General features: G+C 36.3%; 1 protein-coding gene across 21 annotated transcripts in view; it reads right to left on the bottom strand.

Annotated features, from left to right (window-relative positions):
• Positions 1 to 1,106: 1,106 nt before the first annotated feature.
• LOC147509211 (putative pentatricopeptide repeat-containing protein At5g37570) overlaps positions 1,107 to 16,228 on the bottom strand; it is a 21,245-nt gene continuing 6,123 nt past the window's right edge. For 6 of the 21 annotated variants that reach the window (XM_086601528.1, XM_086601524.1, XM_086601531.1 and 3 more), the window contains 11 exons: positions 15,697 to 15,814; positions 14,219 to 14,293; positions 13,771 to 13,906; positions 13,562 to 13,650; positions 11,099 to 11,334; positions 7,667 to 7,820; positions 7,175 to 7,259; positions 6,184 to 6,230; positions 1,947 to 2,222; positions 1,447 to 1,856; positions 1,107 to 1,358 (listed from right to left, as the gene is read on the bottom strand). In XM_086601528.1, the coding sequence (XP_086457654.1) occupies positions 1,551 to 1,856; positions 1,947 to 2,222; positions 6,184 to 6,230; positions 7,175 to 7,259; positions 7,667 to 7,820; positions 11,099 to 11,334; positions 13,562 to 13,650; positions 13,771 to 13,906; positions 14,219 to 14,293; positions 15,697 to 15,814 (1,522 nt within the window). In that variant the 3' untranslated portion in view covers positions 1,107 to 1,358; positions 1,447 to 1,550. Of the gene's footprint in view, positions 1,359 to 1,446; positions 1,857 to 1,946; positions 2,295 to 2,572; positions 2,950 to 3,046; positions 3,273 to 3,351; positions 3,635 to 6,183; positions 6,231 to 7,174; positions 7,260 to 7,666; positions 7,821 to 11,098; positions 11,335 to 13,561; positions 13,651 to 13,770; positions 13,907 to 14,218; positions 14,294 to 15,696; positions 15,815 to 15,936; positions 15,981 to 16,228 lie in introns of those variants that run through there. The other 15 variants (XM_086601529.1, XM_086601526.1, XM_086601525.1 and 12 more) reach the window with 11 other exon arrangements.

Below are 16,228 nucleotides of genomic sequence, written 5' to 3'. Positions count from 1 at the left end.
TTAAGCCCCCACGATCGTATTTCTTCGAAATGAAACAAAAGATGGGCAATCTGTCTTTTTGAGTTATATATATATATATATATAATATATATATATATATATATATATATCTATATCTATATCTATATCTATATATATATATATATATACCAAACATCGCCAAAGGATCATACGTGAGCTACTCGATCAATCTCCAAGAGTAAAAGTGCTTTACGAGACTTTGGTATTCTGATGAAAAGAATACGCTTGATATCTTCATTAAGCATAGAAAAGCACCGTCAGAAACATAATTTGGACTTCCAATATGATTACTAGTCAATTTCATAACAAATATGAGAGAGAGAGTCATGGTTTCATATATTTGCATAAGAATGAAAGAGACAAAGAGGGGTGACTAAAACTAATAAGGGATGAAGCACAAAAATGTTTTTAAGAAGTTAAATATATTAGGTGAGATGATGGTGGTGCTAACATAAGTGATTTGCAAATTCGGCGACATATATAATAGGATTCCCCCGGCCCAAAATAAAATAAAAAGCCCACCAAGTACAACTTTGGCCAATTAGAAATGACCACCAGTTCTTCAAAATTAAGAAATATCACTCCCTCTGTCCCTGCATGTACAATTTTCCCAGTTTCCCTTCAACTCCCTTCCTTGTCAACAAACTAAGGGTGCGTTTGGAAATGAGAAATGGAATTCTCGTGAGAGTTAGAATTTTAATGGAATCCGATTCTCATGATTATGTGAGAATTATAGTTGTTTGGCAAACTGTGAGAATTCTCGATAATTCTCACTGTCAATTTCTCCACATGTTGTTTGGCTGCTAAGAATTCTCACATCAATTTCCCAAACCATTTTTGTTAATTATTTTTTGCTCAATTATTTCACAAAACCAAAATAATAGTCTTTCCAAACACAATATATAAATATGAAGATCAAATTTCATACATTACAACATATTATACATCGTCAATTATAATTTATCTAAGCTAACATATACAATGGGCATTGTCAAAATTATAGAACATCAATTTATTTAAAAATAGTTGTAGCATAAAAATAAGAAACAAATGTCCTGTCATAGAATTTTTACGTACTTTAGATAGAAGTACATAAAAACTTATTGAAATTAAAAAAAAAAAAAAAATGACTGAAATTCAAAAATCAACTAAAAATATTTAAAAATAGAAGAGTATGTCTTCAATCGTTAGGTTGCACTTGATTTCCAATCTCCTCAGATAATTGGTTTTCAATAAGGGGTTCATTCTCATTCATTATTTTGATCGTTAAAAAATTCAACAAAGCATTGGTACAAGGGAAATGATCTTCCAAGATATCGTAGCAAGTGCCTTCTCTCCTGTTAAATTTACAAAATATGTCAATCATATGTGTATTAACTAAAATCGCATGTAGATAGAATATTTGTATATATAATTTGGTAGTACCGGCATTGTTGATAGAGAGCTCTAAATAGCTTCCTCAACTTTGTACTTGATTTGCTTCATCATCCCATGCAAACCCTGCAATTGACATCAATTTTTGTACATCCTCATTGATTTTTTTCCCCTACAATCACAGACTGCCGACCCTTTAGTTTGTCATTTGGTTGAGTAAAGATTGGGTTGGATGAGGATGAATCAGGAGTAGACGGCATTGTGTCCTCATCCCCAACATTATCATCGGCATCCTCCATGTTCACATTGTCTTCTGTATCATCATTAACATGCGTGTCTTCATCAGCCATCGTTATAGTTGTCTCTCTTAAGCCATTTGTTTTATCATTCCCTACCAATTCAAGAAGTTCTGCATAATTCTCAATTCTCTTACCCTTTAGATTTTTCAAATGTTTCCTTCCCTGTCAAATATGAAATAACAAGTGTTAGATGTTTATTTCTTATTGGATATTGGGAAAAAAAATATAACACGTAATACATAAAACTAATACCTTCAAAGCATCAGTCCAAACAGACTCATCGGCAGTAACAATTTTCTTACCGTCATTCCAGCCAAAACCACTCAAACCTAGTAATTTCTGCACTCCCCTCACAATTTTCTTCCATGTCTTCAAACGGTTTCTAGCATTGGTATTTGTGATTTTCATTCTGCATATGTGCAACACATTGTTAACCACCGTTGTATATGCTACAACTTTCCATCCCCTTTGGCCTTTGTTACCAAGCGACAGTTGTTCACGCAATGTGTCCAACATCACCTGATCCATCTGGTCATTTCAAAATAAATAAATAACCGAATTGTTGAAACTCTGGTCCAGATTCAGATTGGGATTCCATACCTATTTAATAAAATAGTTGAAAATGTATTAATCTAATTTACAACGTAAAATTAGTCCTATTAATTATTACCCGACCCCAACAAATAAATGGATAAAAAATAAAACTAATAAAGTTGCTCAAAATAATAATAAAAATACTATTAACATACCACAAATATGAAATTTCATAAAAAAATATTTATCATATAATATAAAACAAACTAATTATTTCTACGAAAGGGGTCATTTCACATTGTCGTTGTAAGTTGATTACTAAAATTTGTCCAATCATTATTTGGTTCAAGTGCTGCAATTTCCTCCTGGTCATTTACTAAATCATTGTGTTGCTCCTCAGGCTCGTCTACCCATTCATTGCCATTATCATTTGTATCATCATCTAGTATTATGTTATGCAAAATACAACAATCAAGTATTAGCTTTATCTATGTATCAACAGAATAAAACGGGGTTGTCCTCAAGTAAGCGAAACGTTTTTTTAACAACCCAAATACACGCTCAATCACATTGCGCAAAGATGAGTGGCGATAGTTGTATAACTCCTTGGATGTTTTTGGTTCTCGTCCTAGACGTTTAGCCAGATGATATCTAATCCCACGATAAGGCGTCATAAAACCAAGAGCGTGTGGAAAACCCGCATCACCAAGGTAATACTTGCCTGCGAATCGAATTTAGAAAAATATATGTGAACATGAAATCGATTATATATAATAAGTTACCAAAAAAAAAAAAAAAAATACAGTTGAGAAGTATACCGTTTGGAACAATTAACTTGTCTCTAACTCTTGTTAGAGAGGATCTCAACATTCTACTGTCATGAACTGATCCTTCCCACCAAGCTAAAACGTATGTTATCTTCATATCAAAAGAGCAAACAACCAAAACATTATGTCTAATATCACCTTTGCGGTTGCGGTAACGTGGTTGGTCATCTAAAGCCATTGCTGGCATGAAAGAACCGTCTAGTGCACTAACACAATCCTATAAGAAATTTAAATGTGAATGGTCTCTAAGAATTTGAGTGCCCTTAAACTTTATGATGTACATAACTAATATTTACCTTGAAATATCTCATGTCCCAAGGTCTTGGGTGTACACTATGACCCATTTGTGGAGAAAAACTTGCAAGTGCAGGCTTCACAACTTCTTTTCCAAGTTTTAGGATAGCTCGCAAGACATTGTGAAAATGTTGATGCACTGTTTCAGAAGATCTTATGACACCAAATGCATTGTGCCTAATACATGTGTCGTGGCCAACAATGAGAAGGAATAGAGCCACTTGCTCCTCTACATCAACCCACCTACTAGATTGCAAACCCTTCCCCTTTAATTGTGCACACAACCTATGAAATGCAAACATATTCATTCTGAGCATGTCATGACAATTGTTATCACTTTCCATATAAAGCCTCCTAAGAATTTGATGTCTCTCTAAAACCCTATTCCTATATGGTTCTCGATCTATGTATACAATAGATAATCCAATATGATAATAAATCCATACAACAATACAACAAATCCATGTAATAGCTCAGTAATCGTTTGTCATTTTCCTACATTTCCAGAGTATATATACAAAAGTAAGTAACAAGTTATGAGAAAAAAAAAAATGTTAACAGTAGAACATATCATCATTAATTATTTGACTGCAATATTATTTACTTATTATTTAGTAAGTAACAGTGTGATTTCCAGTTTTCCCATCTGAAGGTTTTTAAAACAAGTTTGTTACAGTAGATAATTAGTTACCTTATGCCAATATAGACAGAAGGTAGAGAATCAAATTTTAACTTTTTAGGTAAGCAATGTCTCTTGTTGGAACCATACTAACAAAAGGATGTAAAGTTCCATGCTGGTTTTAAGTATTATAGACTATAGAGATATTGGCAGTATAAAAACAATCTTCAAGGCCATAACATGGTCGAGGGAAGACCAAAAATATAAGGACATACCAAGTTCAAGTATGTTAACATTTAAATTTTTATCTCATATTCTAAACCATGCATCTCTCTCTTAACAGTTCATTCTCACTCATACAAGGTCCGCACTAGTCCTCTTAGCAAATCCTAAGTCTACTCAACCAGGCCAAATATTTTACTTGAAAGGATAACTCTCAAAAAGGATAGGCCACAAGAATAATACAAGGCATGAACCAAAGCACTAATCAACTGTTTAAAATCTAAAAATATAAATCTATGTGACAACCTCATCTTGTCCAGCTAGATATAAACCCCAAAACCCAGTTGGGTTCTCTGATTTTCCAACACACATCTAATATACTTTATGATATTTGGTGACTAAGCAAGAAATAGAAAATAGATGAATTTGCTTTCAGTGCTCTCTAGTGGGAAGTTAATTAACACTACATAATAAATCCAGCCTTCACTAAAGCCTACAACGAACCAGCAAGACAACTCAAGTCTCTGTCAAGCCCTACCACTCAACTGCCAGAGAACTAAATTTATTTCTTAATGACGTGCTTGCTACTAAACTCGTAGTTTAAACAGTTTGATTGAATCCTAACAATTTTAAGGACACGCACCTTGGAGGACCAACTTGGAATGTAAAGCTTGGGAGAAGGGATGCAAGAACTGAAAGTCTACGTGCCGCTAACACTAGCATTCCTCCACCCCTACGAACCTCATCTCGAATTTCCGGGCTCAAGGTCTCTCTATCAGGGACCTGGTAGCCTTATCAGGTATATATGCAACATCTCAAACAAGCACACACTAACACACACACCTTAAAAATACTAAAAGCGGTTTCACTCTCGAACAGCTACACACTATAGGACAAGCAAGGTGTACAAGCTTCAGCGATAGAATTTACAATGAAACCAATAACATTGATGAAACCTTTGCAAGGACAAGGCAAAGAAATTGTCCAAAGACTTCACCCACAGGAGACAACAACCTCGCACCACTAGACCTTCAAACTCCTACATCTTTTGATAACAACTACTACCACCCAACTACTAAAAAGCAACCTAGAAATCAGTTTGTACACTGTACACATATCACCTCACAAGAAGATAGTTTTTTTTTTCTTGAGAATACAAAAAGTGCACTTGAAGATTGGAAAGTGTCTTTTGGTCAGGTGGCGTCTATGCAGTTCATTTAGGAGTTGTTCTCAGCATTCCTCAGTTCTAAATTGTTTCCATAAATCCATAGTTATGGTTAGAATCTTAAATACATTTTAACCCTTAATAACAGCATAGTATCCCTATCCGAGATCTTCCTACTTTAGCTTTCCCAAACGAATGTTATATAAATAGACAAGATCATCTATGAAGTCGTAGAATCTATAGTATCTTTCGATTAAGTACAATCTTTTGTTACATTCTAAAGTGACGCGAGAAGATCCTAACGTGTGTATAGCAAGACGCGATAATATCCTCTACTATTTGGACTTAAGAGCAACTTACCTTTCCCCCTAACATATTTAAGGTGTTATGTGAATACAAGTGCCTTCCAGTAATTAAGACTCATGGTAGGCTCCAAATTTGATGCATTACTATAAAAGGAGACCGGGAAACCCTTTATACTATTTCTTTCTCTTATATATGGACTAGCTCGTTCCTTGATCAATTTAGAAATGATATGAACTTTTCTGCCTGAATTTGACAATAACTTTCATAGTGTTGAAAATACTAACACAAGGAGTGTCTGCCTATGTGAAGGTGGGTATGCAGATATTCTTTCTATTCAACAAAACAGAAAGGCAAAAGGAGAAGAAGAACAAAAAAAGACGAAGAAGAAGAATAGAGTGACAGTTTGGTTACTCCGACTGGGAAACTAGTGTCATGACCATAGTGAATATAGCTTGTCTGAACTAGAGGGTATACAATCACATCTCATCGCAAAAAAACAAATATATACATAAAAAAAAATACCTGAAATAGAGACTGCCGAAATCCTTCGAACTTGGTTAGTTGGTCACCTTCAACAAAAACAAATGTGAAGAAGAAGATGTTAAAAAGAAGCAAGTGAAGAAGACATGGTTAAAATCGGCAAAAAAAAAAGTTACTATTTTTATGAGAATGGTTACCTCGAGTGATTGAATAGTGAAGACAATGATGAGTTGATGTGAAGAAGATGAGTTGAGTTGTAGTTTTATAGGCACATAACAACCCCCACAACTAACTTTGCGAGAATTCTCCCAAAATCTAATTCCCGTTTCTCACGAGATAAAGTGAGACTTTGAAGTCCCGCAGAGTGTGGGAGTCCAAGTCTTACGGCAATTCTAATTCTAGCAGTTTTTTTATCCAAACGGGCTGTGAGAATGGTAAAACCCACCAATTTAAGTTACGGTGGGTTTTCTCACTGTTGCCAAACGTACCCTAAGAAAGGAAAAAGTTGGGTTTAACAAATTGCTATGGACATCATTTATTACTTCGTTTCCCTGCGTCTTTACTTCACATCCATCTTCGTGAACAACTACTTTCAGTTTCCACTTTCCAAATGATTGTCCTCTCACTTACAGGTATTTAATATTTGTGTCTCTCACTTTCAACTTTTCAAATGGATTAAAAAGAGGATGATTCTATGAAGAATGCTGGTTTATTTGTGGTGAAGAGCCCTTCTTGATTGGTGCTTGGTATTACTGGTGTTAAAAAGACTCATTGAAATGGTTTTCCTTATTTAGAGCAAGTGTATTCTCATACAAAGTTACAAACCATGGAAGGAACAAGTGCATGCTGCTGGTGTCACTTCAATGCATCTCAATAGTTTACTATAGAAACAACACTCCTACCTAACATGATCATTTCTAAACCATAAAGAAAGAGCAGTGCCACAAATATCAAGAAGAAGAAGAAAGAAAAACAAAACAAACAAATTAAAGATAAAAATTAAAATAATCTACAAATCTTTTTGATAACCTACCTGGAATACAGCATACATAGACAAAACTGATCACTTGACTTGCCAAGGCCAAGTGCTTAGCAGCTATTGACTTCAAACCAGACACCTGCAATGCCATATTAACAAAGAACAAGTAAAACCAAAGTCAAAATAAAAAATATATCAATGGCAAGTTGACATGGGACTAACAAGACCTAATAAACCCAACCAGAAGGATCATTTTTGCAGGATCATTTTAATAACCATCAAAGCATGAAGAAACCCCAAATTCCATTAATATAGATTTAATAACATTAAGTTCTCACGGGGAAGGGTTTTACGGTTTTACCCATCCTAGCATTCACTCAAGTCCAGAGAGATTATGAATACCCGTGTACGCATATGAACAGTAATAAATATGACTAGTCTTCTCTTGTTGGGTTTCCCTATTTGTAAGTGAATCACCAAGTTAAAAATGCTCCCTTTGCCAAACGATGAAAAATCATCTTTTAAGAAATAAAAAAAGTTTTGTACCTGCATAGCACCAGCACCAAGGACAAGCTGACAAGTCCTTGTATTGAAATTTTTTAATATCTCCACAACCCGGTGAACAAGTTCAGATGAAAGTGCAGGGAGAAAGTGGTTCATATCAACGTAATCTGACAACATCTTCAGCAATATTAAACCGCTGTAGAGAAACAACACTTCATCAATTGTTTGAATAATCTGACAACATCTTCAGCTTTTATAGTTTTATTGAAGGAAGACAACTCTTATAAGATACCATTTTTACATTCTCAGCAAGTTGTTATAATAGACAATAAGTTGTATGTAATGGAAACAATGAGGTTTTATGAGAAATAGAAGATTTTGGTGCTATCTCCACAGCCAAGTACTTTGTGCAAGACAATGGTCGACTTTAACTTCCAAAACTGTGTGAGAAATAAAGTAATAAGGCATTCCATTATGGTAATGCAGATAAACAATTGGCGGAAGCAACAATTGTATTAAACCTACACTTTAACTAAAATAAAACAAGAACCCTAAAAGTCTCTCTTTTATTTCATCACTCAAAACTTATAAAACATCAATCTACCTAAACCTAATTAATATCCCTTACTTATAACTAGGATTTTACCTTGCGAACTAAGGAAACCAGTTAAAACGTGCCCGGCTGGCTAAAAACAACTAAATAAATAAAAATAAAACAAACCAATAGGTATGCCTATCTTGGGCTTAAGCTAGACCATAATTACGATGCCCACGTCACATGGTCTTAAGGTGAATAAAGGTCAGCCTAAGTGAGCCTCCTACAATTTGTTGATAATACTATCTTCCTTTTGATGCTCCTCTTAAGCATTTGCTTACTGGCATGCTATATTACCTTGGTTTAAACCGTCTGGAGATTTAACATTAATCCATCTATGGTATCATCGGAGTGGAGTATGTGAATACCTTAGACTGGCTTATTTCCTATGGGTTTTAGAATGGGCTGTCTACTGGGCTACCACTTGGGCCTTCCTTTAGGTTCCAAGTTCAAGAATGTAGATGCATGGAAGCTAGTGACTGAGCTCATTGACAAAATATTGGAGGGATGGAAGAGGAAGCTGGTTTCTAAAGATAACAGTTACTAGTTCAGATACAGGCCTTTGGAGGAAGGTGTTCTAGCAATGTATGGTTCATCTGTTGGGTGGCAGACCTCTCAAAGATTAAAGTAACTGTGGGTGTTGTCTCTGGGCAGAGAACACATACTAGGACTCCTACCTACCCAATGTGGGGCTAAAACACATACTGCTACTCATACTTCTCAACAGTTACAATTCACCTACTAACGTTACTGATCAAACAATGCAGCTATAAGTGTAGCACAAAATTTAGAGAATTATCCCAATAAACTCACGGCGCAAGACATATCTCGAAATCAATAGGGGATACGCAACATCTCCTGATATTTTCTTGAGATTTCAATGAGAAAGATCGGATCAGTTTAGTAATCACCTTGATATACAAAATTTCACCTGAAACCAAATTCATCAAAACTAAAGCAGAATACTCCTCTCCCCCTCCCCCCAGCCTGGTCTTGGTAGGAGGAAGCCAGAGGATTGGAAATTGTTTTTATATGTATAAAGAGTTGAGACTTGTGTGTCACCCACACTGGAAGTCATCTATGTGTTGTTGAATTGTGTTAACTATCTTAGGCATTTCAAATATTTACTACAATGAACTTTGACAGCTGTGGAGAAACACAGACTTCCACAGTGGTCCAAATTTTGTTGAAAATATTTCAAAATTCAGGAATTAAAATTTTCGAGATTTTGAACTATAATCTATTCTATACATAAAGTGAACTCCCCCGAAATAACTGTATTTGGTTCAACAAGTTTGGTTAAAAATTTAATGGGGATTGAATATCTTAACCACATTAATCCAAACAAAACCAAAGACAAGGTCCCAAAACATGTTGTCACTCTTCAAAGCCATGGAACACTGAAGTATCAAGATGTACTTTGATCTTATTACTACTTCTATCATCGAGAAAGAAGAAGAACAGAAACTCCAAAAACCAACCCAATCACTATGTACTGCCATCAATGAGTCCCATCTAAACACAATAGACCCAGAAGGTGTATCTCGCCAATACTCAAAAGTTTCGTCAAAAGGAGTAAAAATCATTTGACCGAAATAATCACCTCCTCCACCGTCATTGCTTTATCTTCAAAGCACCTTTTGTTTATCTCCAGCGATAATCCCCACAAGATCGCAAAAGAAATAATACTCCACAACTTGAAACCATCCAGTGAATGCACTCTCAAGATCCCAGAGACGAAGAACTCCTTAGCAGAACGGGGAGCTGACCAAATCACCCATGACTATCAGATAAAGTAACACCAAACCTCCCAAGTAAGCGGGAAAACAATAAGAGTGTGGATACTCACTCCCGAACTGAAATAGACAACAACACTGAAGCGCAAGACCTCAATCTGCCATGGCATTAAAAATGTCTCCTAACCAAGATGTGCATTGTCTAACCACATGATATCCAGAACGGGGTGATTCTTAAGGACTAAGATAGGATAGAGTCTCGTAAAATCAAAAAACAACTGTCTCCCAGACAACCACCATTCCTCCCAATGACCCAATCTAATGTAAGAATCATATATAGCTAATCTTTCTCTGAAAATTAAGGAATCCTCTCTGAATGTCTTCCCACACACCACAACCATATCATTCGGAAGGCTGATTACACTCCCACCCCCAATTGCTCAATAAGAACACATTTCCTCATGAAATCACTAACTAAGTTTGGGCATCCAATTCAAAACCAATTGGCCATGAGTGGAGCAGCCCCAGGATTTACATATTTTAATGCAAGGTTTTATATACCCCATATGGGATCATAAATCTCAACAATCATCAAACATTTGTTTTCCACTTAGAAGAAAACCTCGCGGCCTTGACATCACCTCTTACATGCCAAAGGCTACTCCATCCATCTCAACCCAGAACTAAGATAACGCCTCCCTTATGCAGGAACCATAGACTCCAGAAATCAACTTGGGTGTGACCTCCCCAAGCTCACCTTTTTACAGCAATTTAATGGTATGCCATTCTTATTCCTCGTAAAAGGTCGTAAAGGACAAGTGAAAATGAAAACTATAGCAATCATATGTTCTTGATATCAAATAGTTAAAACAAAAATTGCCGATAAAGCTCCATATGCATTCCAAATGAATACTACTTGTATTGCGACTTAAACCAGTAGAGTCTAATGGAGGCTGGACTGTGGAAGGGGGTGACTGCTTAAAGGAAAGGAAGTGTGTAGTATCAAGTTGTCAGAGTAGTACATAGTGCAGAAATACACACCACCTATACAAACGCATCTCGAGCTAACTTGCAAAAAAGTAGAAGATCAATGCATAAACAAGTATACTTGTCGATAATTAGTTGGAAGCACTGAGTGATTACCGGAAAAATCTTGCCATATTTGATGGACTTGAAGTTTCGTTTCCTTTTGCATGAATGGGAGGAAACTTATTAGCATTCCTCTGAAGAGAATAAGGTGAACATTCTTGACCACTTTCTGCGACCGCAGCACCAAGTGCAGGTGATGTAGCAACAGAATCAGCAGCAAAGCAATCATCAAGATTGTACATGATCCAGTCAATGGCTCTTTTAACTTCAGCGGCCCGCACTAAATGTGCCTGCATTCACTAAAAGAAGAGAAATTACATTACATCATACTTAGAGAAATCACAAAAGAAGTTTGATTAAGTACTTTTAAGACGCAGATAATAGCAACTAGTGGGGCATTTTCCGAAAAGTTAAACCAATGGTGACCTTATTCGGACCTAGTTGTGTCACTTGTGTGAATAACTTTCCTTAGTTTACAAGCATAGAATTCAATAGTGCAATTCCAAAGATCCTTCATCAATGAAAAATGCCCTTCAGTTACGCTATTTTCTTTTCAACTCAGTAAGATGAATATGTTTTTGACCGTATGAACCACAACTCATACCAAAGGCCAAAGCATGAGACCGGCACATGCCTAATGACACCGCGGCGGAAGGCACAGATTTAACAATACCCCGCCCTCTCAGCACAACTGCAAGACAACAGGTTTGAACCCCCGCCCACTACCCCCCACACCCACCCACCCACACACACACACACACAAAATAATAATAAGTTTTAACTAGTCCACTCCTTATTTGTGGGGTGTTAACAGAGTCCAATCCATGTTTGTGGTATGGTATGTACCTACCATGTGTTGGACACTTTATAAACATTGTCAAAGCCTCCCTCTAGAAGTCCGAGCTTTTAGAGCAAGTGGTTCTCAGACTCTCAATGGCTTAAACAGAAATAGCGCCTTGGGCAACCAAGACACCACCTCGGTAATGCCTTTGACAACAACCTGCAACCTTTTTCACTAAACATGGCAACCTTTGGGCGCCCCGGCCATTGCTCACACTGGGCCTTTGTCAACACTCAACATAAGGTTAGTCAAACAAAAAAGGCATATTCATGAGCCTACATGAAGAAGAGCTACGGCTAATTTGTGGTGGATGCGACCTCTCCGCCATGGAGATCATCCTCACTAAATTTGAGCTTATACTAAAATTTCTGACCTTGTCAAAAGTTGTTTTGAAGCTTAGGATTTATCTGAGGGTTCATATTTTCTGATCTTCACACCTCAAATGGTTTTGGTCTTCCTTTTGGAACAAATGGTGAATATTACAATGCAAACCATGCTTATTCTGTTTTAGCACTGAAACAAGTACCATTACATAAAACTTGATATTTTCAAATTTCTAAGCATTACTGCCTAGGTTACATGGACATGCCATATTTTGAAAAAAATCTGTGTCAGATCCATATCCATGTGTCCGTGTCCGTGTCGGACACATATTGTATGTAATTTACCTCGAATTTTGATATTTTGCCATGTCCAACAATTCGTATCCGTGCCTCTGATACGGACACACCTACCCATGTCAATGTAACCTAGATAATTTCTATTTAGACATGTGAATTGCAGCCTAATACAATGAGGCAAGGAGCTGAAAGTTTGGCTATTGCTAGAAACTTATTAGCACTGCAGTTTACACGTCCGAGACCATCTAATTTAATAAATTTATAATTATTAAAAAATTAATTAATTATTCCTATCTGTGTCCCTGTGTCGATCTTCAACTGCTCGCCGTATCCGACACCCCGTATCCGTGTCGGACACCGACACGCGTGCCCGTGTCAATGTAACCTAGATTACTTCATAAGCACGTCCTACAGTTGTACCAGTACCTCAGGTGTAATTGTCGTCATGAACTTTTATGCAAACCAACAAACTCAACTTCAGAATCTCATCTTTCACTGCCACCTTAGAAGTGATTCTATGCTGTTTTGCAATAAGCGAGTTAAATGTATGTGTCTGTACCCTTGGGTATGTGGGTTTTGGTCTTTGGAATATAGCTTCTTGCTATATTCGGAGGTGTTGATGTAACCTTTACAATTAAATCAATAAAAAAAATTGCTACTTGTGATCAATTTTTTATAATTTGATAATTTGTAGATGGCAAATTGGCAATGCCGCCACGGGACAACACGGATTTTATATATGTCCCCATGGTACACGAGTCCAACACAGACATACATTCATTGAGTAACACAAAGGTAAGGAGCATACTATCACAAAATGCTATAGCAGTTAATTCTTTTAAGTTCAAACATTTCAAGAACGATGAGCTGGACACTCAATTCTTTCTCTCAATTAGCCATATAACCCAAGAAATCGAACCTTTGGGTTCAAGCAAATTGCTGAGCAGTTAATATACTCCAAATCTTGCCTAACCTATGTCTACAATAGTTAAGGTCAAGAGTGTTCCAGAATTATCAGTACATGATAAAGACAGATAAAAACAACCATAACCTTACCTGTACAACCATGAAAATAGCATCCAAAAGTCGAACAAAGCTTTCCGAGGACAAGTTCCGCAACTTACTAGCTATTGATGAGCCTCCCCCTGAGTCAAAGTAAAAATTCGTAAAAGAGGAACGGGGACCAAAAAGATCATTGTCTGTCAAGGATACAGTATTGAGCCCAAATTCAAACAGCTCAAAAGATATATTATTGGATATCTTACCATCAGTATCAACACTTCGTTCGCTAGTTGTCAAATCAGACTCTAGGAGTCGTGCAACTAGAATTGGAAGAAACTCTGCAACAGTGGTCTTAATTGCTGTTTTCATGTCCGCTACCAGTGTATCACGGTATATTCTCTACACAGTAGGAAGTTTCGCCAAAATATATAGAATGCAACTTTCCAAAAAAATGCAACTCTAGGGAAATAATGCAACTTTCAAAAGAAATTAGGGAAAGGTGGGCTCATAATTCGAAAACTCCTGATTTCAAATCATGGATGTTGCATGATTTCCCTCAAGTTACCAGGCCTTCCCTGCATTATGAGCCTTTTTTTGGTTATCGAGAAAAAAAAGGCTCATAATTCTTGAAAGTCCAGGTAACTTGAGGGTAATCATGCAACTTCCCAAAAGGAAAATTATTTCCATATAAGGGCAAGGCGAAAAGGCTACCGTTCTGAGCAATCCAATGATGAGGGGTAGAAGACGATCACGAAAGCTAGAGGTTTGATCTTCATCCAACTTAACCTGTCAAACACATAAAAATGAAAGTGTCATAGTGATATGAAAGAAGTTTTATGAGAGTTATACAATGAACAATATTTCCACAACAGAGAAATAAGTACATGAATGAATTTCTTTTGTTTGTTTTTTATGACCAGTAAACCTAATAAGTTTTAGAGTGACAGAGGAAGTCACTCTAGAACTCCCCATTTACAAAGATCATTACAAAGGACGCTTTACAACGTTATACCATCCCACCATAAACTGGTCAAAACCTGTTCTTTCATAGTTAAATTTATGAAAATCCAATTCCAAATCATGTTTTTCACTCTAGAAATTGCATTGCACATTGTGCAAGTAAAAGCTCCAAGGAAAGAACAAAATGGTAGACATAGATCCACTAAACAAACAAAAATAGGATAAGAGATTGAAAAAGTAACAGACTGTCACTGTCCTACCCTATCATCCTAACACAACATACTAGAAACGTAGCAGTCAAAACTTCCTACAAGCTTAGACCATGTTATTTTCTTAAACATATTAGAACTTGATAAAACCTGCCTATGTCCCCCAAAAGCTGTGGCCACTAACAAACTTAATTCCTTCAATGCAATGATGACAGCAATAAACATCCTTGATTTTTTTTTAGCTCGGTATCAGTAAACACCTTGATGACAGAGTAAAAACACTTTTTTTCCTCTCTTTTAAAAAACTGGGCTATTGAGATAAAAACGTGAGACCTTTGCTTTCTTGACTGCTGTTGGGAGGGATGCTTTCCTTTTTTCTACTGGTTTGCATTTTCTTTTGTATTCTGTTTGCTGCTTTTTTGGGTTTTGGGTGTATGGGGTTGGGGGCTATCCTATCCGAAAAAAGAAGACGAAAAGAAGTTACGAAGAATCTATTGCAAACACTCGTAGTAGAGATAATTTCATATAAAAAGAAACACGACAATAAATCTGGGGAAGTTATAATTCTAAAATGCTTGAATACGTATACTAATTTGGGACGTTGGCTAGGAGACGATGAGTATTCCAACATATGTAAAACGAAATTTTTGGAGCATTTAGAAGGAATGAACAACAATTCTTTGAGTCTAAGGAGCAAACATTTAATTGAATTACAATTATGTCTCTCGCTCTCTCTCTCTCTCTATCTCCGCCTTTGTAATTTCACAAAAAGATGGAATCCTATTGGTTTGTGAATTCGAATTTGGGACTTAATATCTTAGTGTCGTACTAGGATAGTGTCACACACACACATGTCAACTTTATTTCCTGGACATACATATGTTGAGGCTGCAAAGGATATAATGAGAAAACCAGAGATTTTATGTGTTACAATCGACCAAACTTCACGACACTGCAGCAATCCAAAGATGTGGTTAAAAAACAGTTAAATCCAAGACAAATGAAAATGACAATACTTACATCATCATCTTTTCCATTGGTAACCCTAGCGGGCGCTGCTTTCAATCTTGATAAAATTACCAAATCTACATCTTTCGCATTATGTATAGACGCATGCATGAACTCTTCTGAAAGAATGCTACATGAATGAAATTCACAAGTTACAAGCTAGACATAACACAACATAACAACTGACAAAGTTTATCATGTACGCTTAAGGACGAAGTAATGGGTGTATGAGGATCGAGACTATCTGCTTACTATGTGAGTACCTGCCCGTTATATGAACTCCACTTATACAAACTCTGAAAAAACTCCACCATGAAAAACAATGAATTAAAAGCTGATTTTTGGAGGAGATGTTCTCCCCACAATATAGATCATCCTTAGAAAACATCAGCACATTTGAAGATGTCTAGACGTATCAAAAATAGCTTACAATGTTATAAAATTATCTAACGGTCTAGATTTTTCAAATTTCAAAACAACTTTTGACAAGGTTAAACATTTTCGTTTGGGCTGATTTTTTGTAGGGAGATTCTCCATTATGAGA

Source organism: Coptis chinensis, chromosome 3 (assembly GCF_015680905.1).
Source record: "Coptis chinensis isolate HL-2020 chromosome 3, ASM1568090v1, whole genome shotgun sequence".
Classification (NCBI taxonomy): Eukaryota; Viridiplantae; Streptophyta; class Magnoliopsida; order Ranunculales; family Ranunculaceae; genus Coptis; species Coptis chinensis.
The sequence above is the reverse complement of the archived record's forward strand: the minus strand, read 5'-3'. Positions and strand labels throughout refer to the sequence as shown.